Source organism: Lactuca virosa, chromosome 7, assembly GCF_052849685.1.
Source record: "Lactuca virosa cultivar CGN04683 chromosome 7, Lactuca_virosa_CGN04683_v6, whole genome shotgun sequence".
Lineage (NCBI taxonomy): Eukaryota > Viridiplantae > Streptophyta > Magnoliopsida > Asterales > Asteraceae > Lactuca > Lactuca virosa.
Genome location: NC_136432.1, coordinates 196,186,722 through 196,212,289, shown reverse-complemented (window position 1 = coordinate 196,212,289; position 25,568 = coordinate 196,186,722). Strand labels below are relative to the sequence as shown.

At 33.4% G+C, this 25,568-nt stretch overlaps 1 protein-coding gene across 1 annotated transcript; it reads left to right on the top strand.

Moving 5' to 3' along the window:
* The first annotated feature begins 10,143 nt into the window (after positions 1 to 10,143).
* Positions 10,144 to 13,172, top strand: LOC145127424 (uncharacterized). Its single transcript, XM_079062625.1, has 4 exons — positions 10,144 to 10,169; positions 12,201 to 12,321; positions 12,417 to 12,949; positions 13,121 to 13,172. The coding sequence occupies exons 1-4, from the start codon at positions 10,144 to 10,146 to the stop codon at positions 13,170 to 13,172; spliced, it is 732 nt and encodes a 243-aa protein (XP_078918751.1).
* Positions 13,173 to 25,568: the final 12,396 nt, after the last annotated feature.

Here is a 25,568-nt window from a genome sequence, read left to right as displayed (position 1 = left end):
ATTGGAGAAACTTTTATCTTTCTGCCTAATTTGATTCTTCTTATTCGTTCTGCCATTCATTGAAACTTTTCCAATGATTTAGAATTACACTTAATCTTGTAAGCATAACCATATTTACTAAACTTTAGTAAATCATAACGAATAGTCTTATCGTTCTTTGTGGTGGACCTGACCAGTGCACAACCAAGTGTACTCGATCCCTTAGTCCTTCACTTGACTCACATATACATGTGAACAAGGAATTAGTCTTAATTTCCCAAGGATTAAGGTTCTCATTCATCACACAATTCAACTTGCATGATTCCAAGTTTCTATCCAACTGAAACTTGGGTGATGAGAATCTTTCCTTATTTGGTAAATTATGACACTTCCACAAACGAAAGAATCAAATCCATTTTCCAATATTGCTATCAATGGAAACATATAAGCAACAATTTTCAAAAATGCCATTGTAAGGAAACTTAAAATAAGATAAATTTCAAAAAATTTCTTTATTTATAAAAATCGCGGAAAACTTATCCTTACAATGCAAATACATATGAAAATATGTTGTTATCTATTCCTAAGCAATCTATCATAACTCTTAAGCAGCAGCTCAAAATTCTGATCATCGAACCATACGATTTAAATCTATCTCTTCACGAGCAGAATCAACTTACTCTTCCTTTAAGTTTCCTTTCATTTCTTCAATTCTACAAAACATCAAAATGTAATTACATTACATCATGTATTAAGAATCTCCAATTAGGAACTTAATAGAGTTAGATAATAGACTTACCTGAAGTAGTCTTCTTAACCAATGCCCCTTCTTTTGGCAACAGAAACATATGGACTCTTTGGGAATGGCACACAGGACTATCTCAGACTTAGCCTTTCTCTTTACCATTTGGTTAGTCGACTTGACTATGGCTGATCCCTTTCCATTGGGAAGAGAAAGCTTTTCTGGACTTCCAATGTTTCAAATGTCCATGGAAGTTTGGGAAGTAGATCTTCCAATCAAATTTGCTTTACCAGTGTGCCAAATCATTGCTAATTCAGCAGCAACAAGTAAATAGGCAAGATCGATAAGGGTCATGTCGTGATCTGTCATATAGTCGTCCTTAATGAACTCACTATACGACTCAGGGAGTGACTGAAGAACCAAATCAACAGCCAACTTCCTTGAGACATCGACTCCTAACATTCCAAACCTGTCAATGTGTGACTTCATCTCCAAGACATGTGCACACACCGACCTTCCATTTTAGTGTTTGCTAGCCAATAGGGCTTGAGTAACCTTGAACTTGTGGGCCAGGGGGAATTATTGGAGGAGGTGGAGGAAGTGAAGTTCCACTACAGCATGAAGAAGGGATTAATCTTTCACCTTGATCATCTTGTGGAATATCATCTTTATGAAGAAAGCTTTTTCTAAAAGGATGAGGAAGACCATAGTTGTCAGAACTAGACATCTATAAGGGAGAAATTCAAGTTAGTTGATTTAAGTCCTTAATATAACACCCAAAATGAATATATTAAGGCTAGGACCCAACACAATATTTTACAATTCGGAAGTGGCATGCCGTAATCCAATTGAAAAATATTTGAAAGTAGGTAAATTACGATTTACCAATTTCCACCATGAAAAACGAAATTGATTATTAAGTTTTAAATAAATTGAAATTCCTAGATCTTTTGAGATTCATTGAACTTTTCAATGACATGTTTAAATCTCGATTGTGCCCTTCAACTTTGTTACTGGGATGCCGAGGATCACAAACAAGGTGTGAATAACCATGTAAATGTGCTTGGTACTCTTAATGTTACAGATCACCGAATCAATGTACCGGTTAACCACACACGCTCCATTGATCTATGATTAACATCAAACTACCCTTTGCCACAAACTGTCAGTCTCAGATTAGTGTGTCGGTTAACCACACGCGCTCCACTAACGACTTAACAAGGTGCAAAGTGCAATTTCATGGGTTAGCACCAAATTCACATTTTTCCTAAGTAACTAAGATTGGGAATTTATAAGTGTTTAGTTACTTGGTATTTTCATTATACTTTTAATGAGAATTAATGTCCTATCATACCCGTTCGACTAACGACCCTCCACCAGTCAAGGAAGCGGTGGGTGAGAGTGGACACCCATTAAACCGCCATTTTATAGGCAGTAACCTTATACCCCCCTTATAGACCGGCTTTGTGAATGAGGCCTACTAACGGTAAGACCTACTTTTTACTTATACATATAATATATTAAACTTTTAATATTATAATATTATAATAGAATAAGGGTCTATTTTAAACTTTTAAAATACTAACTGGTTTAATCTGTTAATTAAAATATACTCTTAATTTAATTAAACTTAAACCATATCATTATGGAATTATTAATTCTCTTTTAATTAAACACTTTAATTAACTATTAATAAAGTCCGTAAAGATGTAATATGAATTATTCAAAACATGAAGATGCTAAAACAAAATTAAAACTATTTAATTTATTATTAAGTTATGAACCCATGAGTTACACTTTTGAAAACGTTTCAAATAACTTTGGTTTTAGAATTCAATGTCTCATAAAAAAACTTTTCAAATTCCAAAAGTTGAGGGTAAGTTTTTTAATTCTTGAAAACTTTTAGAATTCCATAAAAGAGACTTTCCAAGTTCCATAACTTGAGGGCAAGTTATGAAAATCTTCAAAGCCATTTTTAACAAATTGTGTAACCTTTGAAGACTTTTGGAATTCATAACTTAAAGAGTTAATGAATGAGACATTTCACATCCATAACTTATGGAAGTTTCAAAACTCTTAAGATCATAACTTCTAAAAAAGACTTTTTACTTCCAAAATTTTATGACAAAATTTGTAACTCCTTAAAAACATTTAGATCAAACTTTTAAAACAAATAAAATAATCATATCATTCTATCTTTTAATAAATTGACATAATTCAACTCTTGTAGTAAAATGACTCAAATTTTACAAATAATTAGTTTTTCATAAAATCAAGTAATTATCTTAAAATTTGACAAACTTCATGTTTTTTTCCTTTCAACTTTGAAAATCAAACATTTGCATCAATATAACAGAAAACAACTCATGGCTCTGATATCACTAGTGGGTTTTAGTATACTAAAACATCCTATGGTGCACATACAACCCTAAAAACTTTGGATCTATGTTTTCTCTAATTATACATGCACTATTGTTTCCAAATCTTGAAGCCTACAACTAACATACAATTGACATAAACAACATAAAATACTAGTTAGAATTTTACCTCTTTATGTAGCTTCTAGAACTTGTTGTATTTGGCCTTTAAGAACTTAGCACCCCAAGTGTGATGCCTCAAACAGTTCACAACACACCTAGGACAAATGAGAACTTAAGAGAGATGTTGCTAGCTCCAAAATTGGCTCTAATGAACTCCAAGAACTCTAGTGTCCGATTTTGGGTGCTAAGGGAGTCCTTTTATAGTGTGGCAAAGTCTAGGGTTACATCCATGCAAACCCTAATGCCCATGACCTTTCATATTACTTAGGCTCCACGGGTTAAACCTCCATGGACTATCCGTGGACTACCATATTGGTTTAGCCCATCCTAAATAACAATTAGCCCACACTATAAAAATCATTGATTACCAAATCAATCCCCATATATTTAATTAGTCTCTTTTGATCACATAATTAGTTCCAAATTAATTCTTGATCAATACTAATTAAATAATATGATTTCATATTAATATATGAGAACTTATAATATATTAATAAATCCTAATTAACCTCTTACTCAAGTATCCATCCTATCAAATTGTCCTGGTGATATGCAACCCGAAATGGACCATGCTACTCTCGGGTCAAGTACATACCAATTATAGTTATGGGCTTAGACACCTAATCCAATATACACCCCCGTCGCCATGAAAAGTCTTGGGCTTGCAGTTCATAAATTCCTTGTAGGAGCATACTCGTTGGTTTCCTTGACTTTCACCAAGATTGGAATTGTAGGCACCGTTCCCGCTCTCGTTTCCATTTTTGTTTCCATTTGTGCCATTACTACTAATTTGTGCCATGGCGGCTGCTACTGCGGCTGTCACATCGGCTTGGAACATAGCGGGGTCCACTTGTGGAGTTGGTGTTGGTGTTGTTGTTGTTGTTGGTGTCTCAAAGACACGTCGGTTACTTCTGCATGGTGTCATTCTTCTACCATAGAGATTAAAGATGGAATGATGGTAAGTCCTCGATAATGGTTATGAATCGGGTATTATCGAAATAGAACGTCTCAACTATATGTTTGGCCATGTCGATTGTGCAAGAATAAAGGTATAAGAGACACATAAATAATCTAGGTGTCTGGTTCTATAGTATCATAAAATACTCCTATATTATTTTAAATTTTATGTTTGGTTCTAGAGTTTCTTTGTATGGGGTGTTGGTAAGTTTTACACTTGTTGTTCACCACGACTATTCCCAAGCATATGTTAGTCACATCTCGGATAAATATAGTTGATCAGGCTCTATTTATCCAAGATCTGATTACATACTACCTAGGCCTACTCGTAGTGTTCAACTTATCGTATTACTTTTGTATTGTTCTTGTTATGACACAGTTCTAGTATGTAGGTATGTACTTATACTTTATTGAAAATATCATTATATTTTAAAAGTATACTTATACAAAATGTTTCAGTCAGAGAGTGTTAGCCCCATTGTATTTATAGTTATATATCATACATGATTTGATATACTTAGTTCACTATAAACAATGCTCTGATACCAATCTGTCACACCCCCAAACCAGGATGGCAGAAACGTCTGGGGGTGGATGACTTTCATGAACAGTATCACAACACAATGTATAATAGTGATCAAAGCAAACACAACCATCATAAATATAATTGGGAATATTACATTGTATCCGAGTATTGTATGTTTCAAAACAATTACATTATGATGACAAAAATAAATAGAGCGACGTGGTAGCGTCCCATCCTCAAAAAGTCTTGTGATTACCTGTTTAACGATTTCCTGAGAATACAAGTAGTTTTGAAAAAGTGTCAAAACTTAAGTTGGTGAGTTCGTAAAAGTTTTGTATGTGAAAAATCTGTAAATTTTTCCTTGTAAAATGATAGTGTATGTTTCCATAAAATCCAATATTTTTTTAAAAATGAATTGTAGTCTTAAAAACCCTAAGACCAAAAATGTATAAGTATTTCTATGCTTAAAAATAGTATTATGTAGTTTTATTCATATATAAAACCATTTGAACGCATGTTACCTCGTAAACCAAATGTATTGTTGATTCCCCATGTGAGTTATTACAACCATACTAAAACCATAGTGGTCTGCAACGATGTTCTTCAGGCATCGAAATGTTAGACAATTATCACCCCATACCTGTCGGTCTAGCTGTAGCTAGCAGCATAGGTGCGGAATTGTCAGTCCCGTATAGATCTATACACAAGTGTCATGCTCTCTTACCGATATTATGGTTATAATTTAGGACTTTAGTGTACTGTGGTAGGTACGGTGAACACTGTGTCTCCAATAATTGTATCAATAGGTTTACGTATAGTGTAATGAAAACCCTTTGTAAGTGAAAATAAAACCTTTCCATAGTATTTACGTAGTGTAAAATAATTATAACTTTATATAATTATTTGTTTTGCCTAAATATGTTAAATCAGTGCTAATGACCCATAAACTATATCCAATACAGTTTATCTTAAATGTTTTGTTGTGTCCATACACACACACACACACACACACACACATATATATATATATATATATATATATATATATATATATAAGATAACATGTTTAGATGTTCATAAAAAATATATTATACATCTAATACAAGTATATTAACTATTTGTATGATAAAATCAGTTTTCCGGTTTTTGGCCTTTTTACGTCACCTTACGGTAAATATTGAGTTATAAACTGTGTAAACTTCATTTTTACCTTTTTATGTAGGTTAAGTCAAGCCAACCTTAAATGTTTAAAACAACATATTTTAGGTCAAAATCTCACAAAAATGGTGTCATAACCTAGTCATGACCATTTTTGCTAGAAAACCCATATAGTGGTTATAAAACCCATAGTTTTTATAGTTTTGTTTTTATGACCCTTTTCATATGACATATTTATAATCATTTTTCATAGTTTTGAATTTTTAAAAAAACATACCACACATAAATGCTCATAAAGCTAGGTAATAACATTATTTCATGCAAATAATACTTTTTCCCTACATAAAGAAGAAGCATGCATAACAACTTATGTTATTATACAAGTTTACTTGTATCCCCCCCCCCCTCTCTAAAAACTTGGATAAAACAAAAATGATGGGTATGAACTCACATTGAGTGTGTTTCTTGGTGGATAAAGAGATGAAGATGAAGGTTTTCAAGCTTAGAACACTTGAAGACACTTGAAGAACACTTGAAGATTGAATTACCATATGGATATTAACACATATTAATGTGTGTAATTGCAACAAAACTAGTATATATGTGTGTAGAATCACTAGGTTAGTAAGGACAAACTTACCAAAAGATGAAGAACCAACTTACGGAGAATTAACCTTGAGAGAAATGAAGTGTTCTTGAGAGAAAATAAAGAGATGAAGATGAGGAAGAAGATGAAGTGAAGAAAGGGGGGCGGGCGTAACTTTAAGGGGGAGGGGGAAGGTGAGCGGGTGGGGTGGGTAGGGGTATGGGGGTATGGGGGACATGGATGAGACTAATTGGCTAATACCTTATGGTTTGTGCATATGTATGTTGGGTGTTAGAGTATGGTGGGTGGAAAGAGGAGACACTTTTGTCTCTTTTAAATTTTATTAAAAAAAAGTCAACTCTTTTATAGAAACTTGGAATTTTTATAAAAAATTTGGAATAAATGATGTATAAATATTTAATTTGAATTATAAAGATTCAAATTATTATGAAAATCATTATCTTCAAAAATAATAATATGTTACACGAAAGTTAGGTTGATTCCTAAATTATTTCCGTTAAAATTGGGTGTTTAAGCCGGGTATAGAATCTGTCGCATTTTGTGACGAATTCAAAAAAAAATTGTACGAGTAACCTTTGTTATGAATTTGTCATGTAGTGTAAAGTTTACGAACTCAACTACATTGTGTTACAGATATTATTTATTCCTGAATAATATATAATTGAATTATCAAATCTTTATGTTACTAACCCTAATTAGGGTTTAGACTCAATAACTGGTAATAAGAGAGGTACTTTGCATTATAACTTGTCAATAGTTCATTAGAAGCATTAGGGAATATCACATTTCTCCTAAAATTCTAATATAAGGTGACTTGACCTGATTGACTTTTGTTGACTTTGTTTGACCAAAATTGACGGTTGTCACATAAAATAAGCATAGATAAAAAAAGGTCCTTTCTGACCATAAAAATGGGGATGTCACAATTACGCTTCTTCGATGTTTCGTGATTAAACTAACACGGTTATGTGTGTCGTAAAAAGTGAATTTTAGATAGGTTGCTTATTAGCCTAAGCAATCTAAATGAAAGTCATACTAATCATAAAGCAAGAGTGTGCATATAGACAACATACAAATCTGACTTCATATGAGGAAGTTATGATTTTTCGAAGTTTCAGCTTAGCAATAAGGACACAAATGTCGAAATTCAAATCGATTAATTGTTAGTCGAACAATGTAAACGAGAGTTGAAGACCTCGTTAATATGAACCCGTTGATACAAAGACAGTTGAGAACAGAGTTCGTATGATGGAGTTATGAATTTCACACAAACTTTAACAGTCTAAATATAAATTTTAGTTAGAGTGAGAATTAGATGTTGAGACCTTAACAAAAGTTGTAGAGCTCGTCGAGGGATTTCGGGGATATAAAGAACGTGGAAAATGGAGTTCGTATGCGAAAGTTATGGCCATCCGAAGATCTGTGAGAAAATGCCTGCTTTGGTGATGTGGCAACACCGAAGTGTTCCACGTGGCACGGTCGGGTGGCCGGATCCTCCAAGAGACACGATAAAGTGGCCCAAGGAAAACATGACATGTGGCACCATGAAATGGTGACACATGGCATCTTCTAAAAGGCGATGACGTGGACGGATCTGAGCATGCCACATGGAACGATACCTGTGGAGACACCTCACCCTTGAGGCGTGGAGCGCCTCTTGTCTGGGCGTGGAGTGCCCCCGGGCCCTATATATATATATATATATATATATATATATATATATATATATATATATATATATATATATATATATATATATATATATATCTTTTGAATTTCTTCTTATTTCCTCACCAATTCACTTCAAAACTCTCTGAAATCTCTCTACTCTTTAAGTTTGATATTTTCTAAACTTTTAGAACATTTTAGTAGAAACTCTAGAGCTCTAGGAGCTCGACACAAAGAAGTGTTTTGGTCAGAGTTATGCCCGCACAATTTCCTGGTTTTCACTAAAATTCTTGTAAGTTAAGTTGCACTTATTTTATTTCAAATGTAAGTTATATTTATGTTCATAGCCGTTATTATGAACCAATGTAAGTTATATTTATGTTCATAGCCGTTATTATGAACCTATAAATAAGATTTATCAGTGATTCCAAGTCTTTATACTGCTTGATCTACTTACGGGAACAATGCATATGCTGGATTTAGTGAAGTATTTAAAGTGGGATTTCCAAACAGTATACTTTGTATACCAAACGAACACTACCCCAGATATGATCATAACCGGTTGTTCCTTACTTGATAGATCTTAATGTAGACATTAAGATTATTGAGGAATTTAGACTATCATTAGTCACCAGAAATATAAGACTAAGACTTAGTAATATGAACCTAGGTCGCATAAAAGGAAAAGTTAACTGCTAAGGCGAAATTTTATCCAAATTCCGAGGCATCCACTCTAAACAAGTGAGTGCATAATTACTTTCATCTTACACATAGATATGAAGTATTTAGATAATTAAGTTTTGTATGTGCCTATTATCTGTGATTTGAAACTTTCTATGTTAGATGAAACTGTATAAGATGATTTTATTTAACCATATACGTATTTTCATGCTTATAATATATGCGATAGTGAAGGGTAAATATAGATGAAAATAATAATGAAAGGTCATAACCTTTATAGTACTACCGGACTAGCAATGTAGTCACCTAGTAGGGTATTGATGATGACCATGGACCATTCTACAAAAAGTCGGCTCAAACATGGACAGGCTTGCAACCTGTAGATGTTTATAAGCCATAGACGGGCAAGTTTACAACATGAAAGTGTTATACAATCGTGCACGGGCAGGTTTACAACCTGTAGGTGTTAATAAATTGTTTTGTGGACACGTCTATGACCTGTAGGGATTGATGAATCATACACAGATAGGTCTACGACCTGTAGGTGTTACTGAATTATACATGGTCAGGTCCCCGACCTGTAGATGTTAAGAAACCTCATACAGACAGGACTACGAATTGTAGGTATGAATGAATTATTCATGTGGGTACTCTATTCATCCCATTATTGGCTTGTTAGCATATATTGCTAAGGATTCCCCGAAGGAGTATTATTCACTTAGAGATCCCTTGAGATCATCGGTTTAGGATCAGAAAGTGAGAATAACGGGAATAGGTAACTAGGTTATTTATTTAATGCAGTATATATATATATATATATATATATATATATATATATATATATATATATATATATATATATATATATCCCCTATTATAATAAAACAGTACCTTTAATGACACGTGGCAACTCTTCAGCAACCCTCCGGCTTATTTCCCGCCTATATTATCAAAAGTGATTTTCCTATTATACCCTTGTGCTTGAATAAACGCCATGCCCATTAAAGTCGGCCAGAAGAACGAGGAGGGTTGCAAGAAATCAGGAAGAAAAATCAGTTTCAAATTTGGTTTATCTCGATTTTCACTATCAAGAATCAAGAAATATCAATATATCAATAAAAACAGCTAAATCGCAAGAAATTAGGAAGCAAAATCATTTTCAAATTTGAATTGCACTTACTAGACTTTAGTCGACTCCATATATTACCTCAAAATCGCTTCTATTCATGGGTCTATCTATGCAAAACACATATACCGCTATGGAAGAACGGAAAATCATAAATTGATGGTCATCTTCTCCGACAACTTCAGGTAAACCTAAGTTTGTTCCCTCCATACTACTCTTTTTGGTTGTGTTTCTCTTCTAATTCGATAATTTTTGCCAGATGTCTTGTGTTTAGGACTTGATGATTCTGATTCATTGATTATATATCCTACTTCTTTTGCCATTCACACTTATAACAGTTTTGTGTTCTTTGATTTCAACTTCTGATGGTATACTTGATCTTGTAAGTTGTTTAATTTTATGTTTTGAAGGTTGATTTAAGACATATCAGGTTCGAATCCAATTAATGGATGATGTCGATTAAGTATCTTGGATGGAGGGTTAGCTAAATAGGAGAGATTGGAGGAAGTAACACTCGGGTTTGGCTCCAAAACTTATGAATTTGTATGATTATTCAACTCTCAATCATTTATGTACTATGAATTCTCAAATTTCACAGTTTTCAATTGCGGATTTCCCTTTGAGTCATGAGGCAAAGCTGAATTTTTTATATGTCATTTAAGCAAAACTTCTTTAGGGTTATATATTGGCTTTATGTAAAACTTCTTTAGTTGCTTGATTGTATTAGGGTTGCAGATGTGGATGATGACAACTATATACACATGTAAGGAATGTAAGTCTTTTTCTTAAAAACCCTAATTTTTATTTGATCAAGCGTAGACTATCTACTGAAACATTCAGTTTGATTACTAAAAGGCCTAAAGAGTCAGCATCGAGGTGAGAAAATAAAAACCTTAGGAATGGTTTATTAAGGTTTTTGTCCAAATCGTTTTTGTGCCCTCTTTTTAGTTGTTGCGATAGACTAAAATTTCTAATTTTGTTCCTTTTTTACTTTTAAGGTCAAACTCAATGCATCAAATTTTGTAACCATGGAGAATAAGCTTAAGCTAAGCCATGTGTGACGGCCTTGGATTTGGGTAGATTGGTTTTGTTTTGAAGGGTATATGTATGAGAGGCTACTACGATTAGTACTTGCATCCAATTTATGAGGTTTTCTTCTCTTTATGGTTTTAATTGGTCCTGTTTGATAATTACTTTTAAGTAGAGGTGGTAGTAACTAATAAGAATCCCATTCAATTGATGATAGTCGATTGAGTGCTGTACATTACCTATATTGAAAGGGTACTGATATGTTACCGAACTATAGTTTGCTTATTTAAATGTGGGATTGAATCTTCCAAACTTGGAGCTGGAATGCTTATTTAGACTGTAAGTTGCTTATTTGTTATATTAGTTGTTTATGATGTTTTTTAATTGCATATTTCTGAATTTAATTTTGAATTGGGACGAACCAAAATGATGTCTTCACATTGAAAAAGAGTTTTTTAGTTGTTTTAGGTTTTTTTACTTACCTTTTTTTATTCTTTTTGCAATAATGGATGCCCAGTTGACAATTGTCATATATGTTTATGCAGAAAAAAAAGCTACACTCATTATGTTGTTTTAAAAATTAGTGACCATCCTTACTTTTTTTATAATACTGGAACTGGAACATTTGTGTAATTTATTTCAAAACATGGATTATTTATCTAACTTTTTATCGCATGGGCCTTTTTTCTATTTTAATTCCACCACAAACTCAAACAACACAATAATGGTAAATATGTAATATTATCAGTAAAGGATAAAGGAAGAGAAAATTTACATTAATAACAATGTACTTTACAGAAACACTCACACACACACGATGAAAGAAGGTTGCTTTAATGCAATTACTAAAACAGGAACTCTTCAGGTCGCTTTAATTAGAACACAAACGAATTATGTCAATTTTAGCAATTTACTTTGAAAGTACATTCTATTTTAGGGTTAATTTGCAAAATATTTTAAAAAACAATGTCATTTTAATGTGTTATTTAATTTTTATCCAAATAAATAGTAATGTGAACATGTTTTATAAATCAGAAATATAGCAGGTTAAATATGCTATCTGCAGGAAAGAAGAATGGCTAAAATAAGTGAATACTAAGTATTTGAGAGTATAGCTTGCATTTTCACTTTTGACTCATTATAATAGAACAATATACAACAATTATTTATCTATTTATTTATTTCAGGAATAGAGTTCAGGAAATTGTTGGTGCTGCCCAATATTTGCATAAACGGTCAGGAAGTACATTGCCATCACCAGTAGATCAACACTTGAACAACCACAGTCCTTCACCAGATGGTCTGAAAGTAAGATATATTTTTTGTACATTTATAAAAAACCTGGACAGTTTTTTTTAATTAGTTTGGATGTCTGAATATTTGCTTGTTATGTCATTGTTCAGGTTGTAGATTATGCTACAGCAGCAGCTTGTAATGATCAGAGTCAGTTGCCTAGATCATCAAAACACATGACAACTTTTGTAGATATCGTTGGAAGATCATGTAATTCAGGCTTTGATAAAGATGTGACAGAAGGGCGGATGGTGAATTTATGTTCTGAGATGTCTTCTATATGCATGAATAAGGCCGAAAGTTCAGATCTAATGTCATTAAAATCATCATATCCTGTTGATGGAGTGACCAATAGCAAATCGGTAGAAGTTAAGGATACTAACGTTATTACAAAAGAAGAATCTGATTCTGATGATCAGGGGTGGGAAGATTGTATAGCTTCAAGTCAGAAGGGTTATTTGGATCCTTGTGAGGCGATTAAGAAGCGTTATGATTGGTGGAATATGGAGTCTTGTAGTGTAAATAATAAGTATGCAGGAGATGAAGGTGTTAGACAGTCAGCAGCATGTACAAATTCTGTGTTGAGTGAGAAAGAGGGTTTGGGTAAATCAGATTCAATGCTATATATGTATCTTATAGAACTGTATGTGCTTATACTTCACAATTTTTATACAAGTTTTAAAACAACCATTTTACCCTTCTCCACTTCATTTACTCCAGGAAAGACCATATTGCCCATAAGTTGAAAAGTGTTTGATACATATGTTTACAAAAAAAACAGACAACAAAAATGAATTGACATTTGTTTGAATAGGCAAAATCGAATATGCATTCAAATATGCAAGAGCAATTCAGATTCATGTTAATTACAATATCACTATTCTTCATTTTTTCTAAACTTTGATATCTTTTTTTTTATTAGACAATCAAAATCAAAATTATAATTCTATTTCAAATTATCAACCGTGGATTTCCACGGGTTTAAACCTAGTGTGTGAGTGTATATATATATATATATATATATATATATATATATATATATATATATATATATATATATAACAAATTAATTATAATATTGTGGGTCGAAAACCATATGTACTCACCAGGTTTCCCAACCTGACACACTCAGTTTCTTTGTATCATAGGTATCGATACGAAAGTATTTCATGCTTGGATCTGATGAGAGATTAAAGGAAATGTGGGCCATTAGATATTATAAGGCGAGTAATTATTATGTTTATGCTTATGCTTCTTGTATCAGTTATGACATCCCAATTTTTTTTTTATAATCAATGAAATACATTTCTTCGGGAATACTTTTTATGGAAAAAATTCTGTGATTATAAATAAACTCTATTTTAAAATAAGCATAAACAAAAAGCTATTTTCTGAACAAAAAAATGGAGATGTCACAACATGTAGTCCTGTAATCTCACCTCAAGGGATTTCTATACTTTAATACACCTTTAAAGTCAAAATAACTTCTAAACATTACCTATAAAATACATAAAGGATTCCAATTTTACCAAACATACCCTTACAAAGTTGATTAACTTGTTTCATAAATTTTCTACTCTTTTCAAGCCTATATAGAAGTTATGGAAGAAACTAAAGGTCTAAGGGATAAGCCAAACTCAAGTTACCATTGGTGGAGCCAGGATTTTCAATGCAAGGGTATAAAGCTAGGGTTTCATATCTCAAATCCACCATCAATGGTGAAATTCTAGCAATGTTTCTTTGTTATTTTTCATGTACAATTTGATCAAATTTTTTGGATTGTTTACTAAAGTCTAAATTAAGACTAGTAAATACCTAATTTATTCAAAACCAATTCATAAGATCAATCATCCATGTTCCAGTGATTCGTGAAGTGGCTTTGTTATATGCTTATGTATAATTGGCACAAATTTTTATGGCTTGTTCTAATTTAGAACTATTATACACCTTATTATTTTTTTAGAACCGGCAAATAGTTAAAGGGTAACCCAACCTGATGGATCAGGAATACCTGGCGGGCCACCAAGAGGGGCACCACTCAACACCTTATTAATTTGTCTAAATTCAATTGATCAAACATTAATTAATTAAATAGGACAAATCTTCAAAAATGGTCCATGTGGTTTCCAAAAAAAATCAAGTTTGGTCCTTAATTTTTTTGTCTTCAAGGATAGGTCATGTGGTTTGAAAACTTTTAATGGGTCGTCCTTATGGCTGACACTCTCTATTTTTTCTATTAGGTTTGAACATGTGCGACGTATGTTAGGGTAAAATCGTCATTTACGAACCACAATGATCATTTATGATTTTTATACAATTTATTATTATTTTTATATTTTTCTTGTAAATTGTTTATTTATTTTTTATATACACTATCAAGACATCTTCATAAACACACACACACACAAACACACATTCATCATCTTCATGAAGATACACACTCAAGAACACATACCACCATCTGTCGTCGTCCACCACCATCAGCCACCGTCTCCCTCACCTCTTCTATTAACAAATCTAAATTCAAATTAAAATCAAACATAGCTAAATTACAAATCCAAATCGTCAACAAATCCACATCAAATAAGGATATAATCAAAACCCTTCTTTTTTAAACATTTTTGAGTTCATGCTCCATATTAAAAGACCAATTCAAAACCCTTCTAAATATCAAATCCCTTTCTAAAAAACTGAAACCCTATAAATGAGATCTTAAGGCCTTCTTGAAAAATCAAAACCCCTATCTAAAAAATCTGAAAATCGACCATAACAATGAAGTTAAATTTGAAGAAATTAAATCTAGAAACCTAACTTTTTATGATCGTTCTTGAGTTTCTAAATCTTGATGAACACCCGATGAAAAGAGATGAAGGAAGATGAGAAGGAGGTAATGTAGTTTCATGGTTGAAAACCCCTTCTAAATTATCTAATCATCCATCTAAAGTAACAAGAACAATGTTTTCAACATGAAAGTCAATGAACTGTAGATTTTGGCACCACCACCACCCATAATTTCTCCCCCTTTCTTCTCCGAAAAAACCAAAAAGAAAAACCTCACTGCCTTACGTTCTTTTCCGCCCAAAAACTTTCAAATGGAATCAATCTATGCATTAAGAAACACCAACATTGTGGTAGGAAACCTATGTTTTTTCACCCATCTTCGGAGATCTGAAACGTTTGTTTTTTCCGGTGGAGATCTATGTTGGATTAGTGTCTAAGTCCATAACTATTTTGGTATGTGCTTGACCCGATGGTGCATGGTCCTTTTGGGTTGCCTTCACCAAAGCAACTTGATAGGATGAATTATGGAGAGAGAAAGGATTGATTATGATTTATTAATATATTATGAGAATAATATATTAAAGGAGAAATCATATTGTTTAATTAATATTAGTCAATAATTAATTAAGAATTAATTTTGTGGCTAAAAGAGATTAATTAAACTTAGGGGACTAGAACTATCAATTGTGTGATAGTTGAATATTGGGCTAATGGACTCCATATTAAAGGAGTGGACGAATTCTATGGGGAAACCCATTAGAAATCGTCCAAGGCCTCTAAGGAGGGAGTTCATGGGCTGCTTAGGGCTTAAGCAGTCAAATTAGGGTTTCCTTGTTAGATAACCCTAATAGCCTCACTATTTAAGGACCCTTAGGGCACCAAAAACGCGGCTAACTGATTCCTTAGGGTTTCTAGACGTTTTTGGGTGCCTCCTCTCTTCTCCTTCTTCATCCTCTTACTCTAGGTGTTTGTGAGCCATTAGAGGTGTGACATTTGTGACACTAAGCTTTCTAAAGCCAATTACAAGAAGGAATAGATTGTTATTACTACATAACAATCAAGGTAAGATCTAAACCCTAATTCATATGTTAATATCATTATTGTATGCTAGATCTAGGGTTTATGGCTTTGGATGATTATTGCATGTTCATTAGACAAACTAGATCCAAAGCTTTAGGGTTTGCATGTACACCATAGGAATGTTGTAGTGCTCATAACCCATCAGTGGTATCAGAGCCTAGGGCTGTTTGTTGATGAATTGATGCATATTTGATCGTTTATTGCTTGAAAAAATCGAATTTTTTGGGTTCTGACTGGCAGACTCGCCGAGTCCATGAATGGACTCGACGAGTAGGTCCTACTCGACGAGTTCCATTGTGGACTCGACGTGTCCAGGGCTCTGGTGCCGGGATTTTCGAATTTCCTGCCACATTTTGTTGAGGATAATTGTCAAAACTCGTTTTTCTTGCCAAAATCCAAATTTTTAAGTTTGGAATGGTTATCCTCATCAAAATTGATGGATTTGGTTAAATATAGATAATATAGGATTATTATTAGTCAAATATTTGACCTAGTAAGTTTGAAAAGTTTCAATTTACACCCCTTAGGTTTTATAGTTTAAATTTGAACTTTAAAAGTTTTAGTTTTGAAATTTAAATAGTTAAACCCTAATATTTTGAAAGGTTTCAAAATTTGTCCTCAAGTTTTGAAATTTAAATTTTTGATTAAAAGGTTAATTTGGAAATATTTAAATTCTAAACCCTAATGTTTTGAAATGTTTCAAAACTTGCCCTCAAGTTTTGGAATTTAAATTTTAATTAAAAGTTTAATTTTAAAATTTTAAATTCTAAAACCCTAATTTTTGAAAAAGTTCAAATTGCACTCTTATGGTTTTATTAAATTAATTAAGTGTATAATTAAAAGAGATTTAATAAATCCATAGTGATATGGTTTACATTTAATTAAATTAAAAGTATAATTTATTAAATTAGACCACCTAGTATTTTAAAAGTGTAAAATACACCCTTATACTATATATAACATTAAAGGTCTAATATTATATATGTATAACTTAAACTGCTAGTCTTACCGTTAGTAGGCCTCATTCACGAAGCCGATCTATAAGGGGGGTATAAGGTTATGGCCTATAAAATAGCCGTTTAATGGGTGTCCACTCTCACCCACCGCTTCCTTGATTGGTGGAGGGTCGTTAGCCGAACGGGTAGGATAGGGCAAACCGTTTCCATTAAAAGTATAATGAAGTATAAAGTAACTAAATGTTTTTACAAAATTCCCAATCTTAGTTACTTTAGGCAAAAGTGAATTTGATGCAATTCCATGAAATTACACTTTGTACCCTTGCGAAGACGTTAGTGGAGTGTGTGTGGTTAACCGGTACACTAAATGGTTCTAAGCAAAGGTAGCAAAAGGTGACTCAATGTTTGTCATAGTTCGGTGGAGCGTGTGTGGTTAACCGGCACATCGAATAGGTGACTGTAACATTGGGGGCACCATGTATATTTGCATGGTTATTCACACCCTGTTTTGTGATCCTCGGCATCCCAGTCACAAATCGAGGGGCATATCAAGATTTAAACATTCCATTGAAGAGTTCAATGAATCTCAAAGGATCTAGGAGTTTTTCAAAACATTTAAAACCTAATCTCTTTTTCGTTTTTCATAGTGGAAAATTAGTGAATCGTCATTCACTTACCTTCAAATGTTCTGCAATTTGGGTTACGGCATCCCTCTCCCAAGTTGTAGAGTATTGTGTTGGGTCCTAGCCTTAATATCTCATTTGGGTGATTTATTAAGGACTCAATCAATCAACTAACTTGATTTTTCTCCCATTTTGTAGATGTATGAATCTAACCGTGGTCTTCCCGAATCCCAAGGAAAAGGTTTTCCTGCTCAAAGTGAAAGTCTGTTACACAATGAAGGTGCAAGATCGATCCTTGCATTGTGGACTAGCTTGGTTTCACTTCCTCCACCTCCTCCTGTTGTTCTCCCAAACCCACAAGACCGAAGAATTGAAAGGTTCAAAATACTTAAGCCCTATTGGCAATGAAACATGAAGATGGAAAATTCGTGTGTGCTCACGTCCTAGGGATGAAATCACACATCGATAGGTTGATAATGTTGGGTGCGACTTTTCCAAAGGAGTTGGCTATAGACTGGGTTCTTAAGTCACTCCCTGAATCATATAATAAGTTCAAAAGAGAGTATTATATGATGGATATTGACGCGACCCTCATTGACCTAACTTACATGCTCATTGCTGCTGAATCAGAAATGATTTGGCAAAGTAATTGAGCATATTTGTCTGGTAACTCAACCAACCATGCTTCCGTGGTCGCTCCAAGAGACGCCACCTGTTTCTGTTGCCAAGAGAAGGGGCGTTGGATACGTAGCTGCCCAGAGAACCTGAAGAATCTAAGAGATGGGAGAGTCAAGAAGTATGGCTCTACCTCAGGTAATATCCACTATCTAACTCCATTAAGTTCCTATTCATTGATTCTTAATACATAATGTGATAAGATTACATTTGAATGTTTTGCAGGATCAGAGAAAAGAAAGGAAGCTTGATGGAAGAGCAAGATGAGTCTGATCACGAAGATATGGATTACGATCGCATGGATTCGGAGATCGAATTTTGAGCTTAGAAAGTTATGATAGATTTGTTAGGAATATTTGATTACATAGTTTTTCAGTTGATTTTGCATTGTAAGGACATGTTTTCCGCTGCTTTTATGAATAAAATAAATTTTTTGATTTGTCTTATTTATATATATATATATATATATATATATATATATATATATATATATATATATATCCTTGCAATGAAATCGTTGTGAAAAGTTGATGTTTGTGTATTTCTATAAATGGATGTGATTCTTAGTTATGTTGTTTATGGAAGTGTCAAATTTTTCTAAGTAAGGAAAGATTCCCATCGCCCAAGTTTCAGTTGGACAGAAACTTGGAATCTTATGATTTGAATCATGTGATGTATGGAAATCTTGGTACTTAGGAAATTAAGACTAATTCCTTGATCACACAAGTATGTGAGTCAAGCGAAGGACTAAAGGACTAGAACACAATGTTGTGCACTAGTCAAGTCCACCACAAATAACAAAGAGACTATTCGTCATAATTTACCAAAAGTCTAGTAAATGTGGTTATACTTACAAGATTAAGTGTAATTCTGAATCATTGAAAAGTTTCAATGAATGGCAGAATGAATAACAATAATCAATGAAGGCAGAAAGACAAGAAGTCTCTCCAATCTAAGAAGAAGGGAGAGTACTTCTGTATCAGGTTTTATGATCGTCTTAATTGTAAAGAACCATATTACAATCCATCCTCTAAGGATACCTTAGTGCACTAGTTTGGCTAAGAAAAGGAATCAGGAATTGCTATAGTGGTTAAGTCGTTAAGATAAATCATACTCCGTTCCAATATTGAATATTAAAATTAAGATTGTAACATTGAGTGACACATCTTAAGTAGGTTTGTAACACTTATCAATTGTGGAATAGAGAAAGTTTTCTTATTCATACACATTTGTAAGTTGTGATGTCTTGAAGAAGACAAAGACCAACTAGAACAAATTAAATTAAGTGTTAGTCTTGATAGAATTTCGCACTAACTCTTGAATATTTGTTTTGTCAAGAAATGTTTCTTGACATGAGAATCATATATGTCAAGAGTTCAGTGGGAGTATAAATGATCTTGAAAAGCTTCAAGAACAAATCAAGAATAAACCTAATCAATGATCACTAGCGCACGACTTGAGGTTTGTAACCTATCGTGTTGACAAAATTCCTTTTCTGTGCCAATCCTGTTGAGTGATTATGCATATGAGTTCTACGAGTTCTCAATAGAATGCATAAGGCAAGCACCTTATTCAATGAAAGTATACTGACTGGAATAAGTGAACTGCTAGATAACTTGGAAGCAATGGTGGGACCCTTGATGGCAAGAAATTAAGAATGAACAAGTTCTGTCCATAAGAGTTTGAATTTGTCACAAACATTATCTTTCGATTATGCTTATGGAAAATTCACATGGATAGGAACACATACACCATAAAATCTAAGTGTCATAAGGTTTCTCTCCTTCATGAAAATGATTGTGAGGAAACGCTTTCACTAAGAGAGATTTTAAGGAGATAGCGATTATGTAAATTGCATTCTCAAATTCGATTATGATTACGGCATCCCTTTTCATAGTTCGAATTGTGAGATTTGGCAATCAGTCTGAACATTTGGGACTTAGTAAAATAGGTTCTAAATTAGTTTAGACACACATGTGAGCTGTCTTAGGAAAGGTGTGTGATTTTGAGAAGCTTAGATAAAGGCTTATCGAAGCATATCGTATTAGAAACAATGAACTTTGGAAGTCAATAAGTATTGTTTTCTAGAAGTTTAGTTGGTTTCTGAATACGTGTCAAAGCTAGTGGGAGCATAAATGTTATGCTGGAATGGATATAATCATCATGTTAGTGGGAGCGTGATTATTATTTTAAGTATTGCAAGTTGGCAATATTAATTATAGAAAAACAAAAGTTTCACTTTGCAAAGTTGCAGAGGTAGAAAAGTTGTTTTGCTATAATTAAGGGAGAGAGAATGTTGTACTTCGTTTCAAATCTAAAAGCTTAGATCGAGAAATTTTAATTGAATTTAGTCAAGGATATATTTATTTGCATTCTCAAAGTTTGATTATGATTACGACATCCCTCTTCATAGTTCAAATTTTGAGAACACGGCAAATAGAAATATTATGACAATATTATAGCAAGAAACTGGTACAGTATCACGTTTTCGCTACGGATCGTATTACATACGCTTCGAGTATAGGATCGATTGCATATGCTGTAATATTCGACCGTTCTAAAATTTTCCAAATGCCTAGGGTATTTAGAGGGAAAAAGGGAATAGAACCGGATTTGACTAAAATAATTAAACAACTGTCAAGGACAATCTAAGGTTCGCCAAGGATTGGTCACTTGTGGACACTTGGAAGTATAGTCATGGATGGACCATATTGACATTATTATGAATAGATAAGATTCTATTTAGAATGAGTTGTCATATGGAAACTATGGAAATGTTTCCATATTGGGATTTGGATATCGAGAATCAATGTCTAGATTAGAAACTTTTATGCAAGAAGGATGTTCAAAGGAATATACTTTGAATGTGAGACTTCAGGACTATGGAATTGTCTTGTAACAATGTCCAATAGGGCACTTTGTAATTTCATTGGCAAAGTCTTGGTGACTTTGGCACTGTGACATTACGAAAGGACCATTGCATGAAATGTTAGAATCTAACATATTCTAGTAGTGGCGAGAATTTTGTATTCTTACACTAATGGATTAGGAATTGTGAAATGAGTGTGATTGAAAATGTTATTTAATTATACTATTTCACAAAGTAAGGACCATAGGTAAACATAGTGTGCATGCTAAGAGCATGGGACAATTGTAGTTATAATTCGAGTAAGAAGTTGATTACCCGAAACAACAAATGATGAGTAATCAATATGGTGATTAAATAAAATGTTTTATTTATACTCAAAGGTTTGAGGCCATATAGGATTAGTATTATTCTTGTGTTTCACTTTGCATGTTTTGACTTCCCGAATAATAAGATTATTCAAACCCTCCACAGTCGCTCATTCTTTGGAAGTAGGAATGAAAGAAGACTGTCATGAATCTGACTGTAGATTGTCTAAAGTGTTTTAGACATAGCAAAAGTTTGTTGCAGGGTTCATGAGTGCTGCTATAAGATTAGAGTATTGGAATAAACCCACACTCACTTGGATCGCTTCATGGATTTTATCACGAGTGATTGGTGAGACGATAACATCTTGTATTCTTGAAACCGAGATGTGTAAGTTGTATCTTGTGAGTTGGTTACACATTGATAATATTTAAACGCACCAGTAACTTGGTGTTATAAAACGTATTGTTGTGTGTAATTCGGTGAGTAAGTACAAGCGAGCATTGAGTCGATTTTTATCCGTTCCTTTTACCCAAAGTGGGATAAAAGCGATATCTGTGGGCCCCTCGATGATTTAGTGATGACACCTAAAGTGCTTGGCCAAGCCGGGACTAAGTTGATGTGTTCAATTGTAGTTTGTTGTCAGTCGTCATAAATCGGAAGTCGGGAAACAATATATAGACAGAGAGAATGATTTAAATCCATGTCTCAGTCTATACGATATCAAGAATGGAGGAATATATGATCCCTTATCTAAAGGACACACTTCTGATAAGATCAGAGTTGACAGCGGCTTTTGAAAGCTACGATTGCGGATCAGGATTTGAAGTCATACGCAGAATAGTTATTAGACTTATCCAAGTGGGAGACTGTTGGATTAGTGTCTAAGTCCATAACTATTTTGGTATGTACTTGACCCGATGGTGCATGGTCCTTTTGGGTTGCCTTCACCAAAGCAACTTGATAGGATGAATTATGGAGAGAGAAAGGATTGATTATGATTTATTAATATATTATGAGAATAATATATTAAAGGAGAAATCATATTGTTTAATTAATATTAGTCAATAATTAATTAAGAATTAATTTTGTGGCTAAAAGAGATTAATTAAACTTAGGGGACTAGAACTATCAATTGTGTGATAGTTGAATATTGGGCTAATGGACTCCATATTAAAGGAGTGGACGAATTCTATGGGGAAACCCATTAGAAATCATCCAAGGCCTCTAAGGAGGGAGTTCATGGGCTGCTTAGGGCTTAAGCAGTCAAATTAGGGTTTCCTTGTTAGATAACCCTAATAGCCTCACTATTTAAGGACCCTTAGGGCACCAAAAACGCGGCTAACTGATTCCTTAGGGTTTCTAGACGTTTTTGGGTGCCTCCTCTCTTCTCCTTCTTCATCCTCTTACTCTAGGTGTTTGTGAGCCATTAGAGGTGTGACATTTGTGACACTAAGCTTTCTAAAGCCAATTACAAGAAGGAATAGATTGTTATTACTACATAACAATCAAGGTAAAATCTAAACCCTAATTCATATGTTAATATCATTATTGTATGCTAGATCTAGGGTTTATGGCTTTGGATGATTATTGCATGTTCATTAGACAAACTAGATCCAAAGCTTTAGGGTTTGCATGTACATCATAGGAATGTTGTAGTGCTCAAAACCCATCAATCTAGAACCTGCTTTTTTCTGGTTAATATCTGATAACATGGGAAAAAAATCAATCAGAAATCGAACCTTGGTTGATGGTGCATAAATGGAATGGTGATAAATGGTGCATAAATCGAGCGGTGGTGATGGAAGGTGTGGATCGGGGATTGAGGCGGTCCGGTTTCTTAAGGTGGTAACGGCCCGGTGACGGAGGGTGGCGGCCGTCCGTTGGTGGTTGTCGAGTAAGTGAAGAGGAAGAGGAAAGAAGCACTATCTGGTCGTCGATGGCTTAAGGGGATGAGGTGCTGGAAGGTGGGGTGAGCGAGGAATGGGGTTATATTTTTGTTATTTTTTTTATAAATAAAATCAGTTAATAAATATTAAATAGTCAAATCTTCATAAATGGTCCATGTGGTTTGTAAAAGACGATTTTGCTCTCATATGTCTCGTACATATTCAGACTTAACAGACAAAAAGAGATGGTGTTACCATAAGTATGATCCATTAGAAGTTTTCAAACCATAAAGGCTTAAAAACAAAAAAAAAAGTTATGGACAAAACATGATTTTTTTGGAAAGGGGTAATGACTTAAAAGGGTAATATATTATTCGATTTGTACACATTTGGTCACTGAGTTTTTTTTTCGTCCACATTTACCCCTTCAACTTGTTAAACTGTATACATTCAGTCCTTATGACCGGTTACTCCAGGTTAGCCGGGAAAAATGACTTAATAGGGTAATATATTTTCTCATTTTGTACACATTTAGTCCTTAATATTTTTGTACACATTTAGTCCTTAATATTTTTCTGTTTCAAAATAAGTCATTTTTGTTTTCGTACACATTCAATACTTATGAATGTTTTCTTTATGTTTTTCTCACGATATCTTACGTGGGACAATCATTGATGAAGTGTGTGGGGTTGTTGATGTTTATGTGTAATGTCTCATTTTCACAACCAAAATTTTTTATTTTTAAATAAGGCAAAACTCCCTAATTATAAATCCACTATTAAGAAAAAAAACGTTTATTCCAAAATACATTTATCGAAAATCAGAGTAATATAAGAAACACAGAATCCTCAATATTGTTGATGAGTGTGTACAATCATGCATTCACCTTCCCACGATCAACGATAGAATCTGAAAACATAAACAACTGGGTAAGCACAAAGTTTAGTGAGTTTCCCCCAAAATACCTGATACAACAAACGCATTATCATGCATAACGGGCCCACACTTATCAGATTGGAATACCTTAACTCAATCAGTCATCAGACTGGAATGCCAACATGCAATAGGTCCAATCAGTCATCGGACTGGAATACCAGGGTTTGTTAGCATGCCACCTTAACCCAACCACTCTTCTCGAGCCTCTGTGCCTACAACTTATAGTCGGCCCGCCCCAGGTATCTTGGCCTACAACATATAGCAGGACCACCTCAACCTATCCCACCACCATATGGCCATCCCACATAAGATATCGTGAGAAAAACCTAAAGAAATCATTCATAAGTACTGAATGAATACAAAAACAAAAATAAATTATTTTGCAACAACAAAAAAAATATTAAGGACTAAATATGTACTAAAATATTAAGGACTAAATGTGTACAAAGTGAGAAATATATTACCCTGTTAAGTCATTTTTACCGGCTAACCTGGAGTAGCCGGTCATAAGGACTAAATGTATACAGTTTAACAAGTTGAAGGGGTAAATGTGGACGAAAAAAATTCAGTGACTAAATGTGTACAAATCGAAAAATATATTACACTTTTAAGTCATTATGCCTTTTGGAAACCAAATGGACCATTTTTTAAGATTTATCATTAAATAGTTAAGAAACGTTACTCCTAAGCCATTTAAATGTTGAGTCTATGTACGTAAATTTGAAACTTTAGTTTGAATAGAGGTTTGTTATCTTGATTATGCATGTTCGTTTACATTCTTAATTTGTTCTATGGCTTGTGTAATGAACTTCCTCTACGCTAACATTTTGCCAATGGCTATAGCTCAATAAAACAATGACCAGAAAGTTCCCAGATCAATATTGAAATTTTTTGATGAAATGTTTTCGATTTAGAAAAAAATAAATAAATAAAAAATAATGTTCTATTTTTTTCTCTCGGACATAGATCTATGCTCGATTTTATAATTTGTATTTTTTTAGATTTTTTTTCAATTTTTTTAAAGTATCCTTACGAGTTCTCACTTTAAAATGAATCATCACCCCATCCTATATATATATATATATATATATATATATATATATATATATATATATATATATATATATATGAGTTATTTGTGCTTATTTAA

What these genes read in the sequence shown, in the direction of transcription:
- LOC145127424 (XM_079062625.1), top strand. Translation starts at nt 10,144, where the DNA reads ATGGTCATCTTCTCCGACAACTTCAG. An exon ending in CTTCACCAGATGGTCTGAAA is followed by an intron (nt 12,322 to 12,416) that starts GTAAGATATATT and finishes GTCATTGTTCAG; the next exon opens with GTTGTAGATTATGCTACAGC. An exon ending in TATATGTATCTTATAGAACT is followed by an intron (nt 12,950 to 13,120) that starts GTATGTGCTTAT and finishes TTGTTTGAATAG; the next exon opens with GCAAAATCGAATATGCATTC.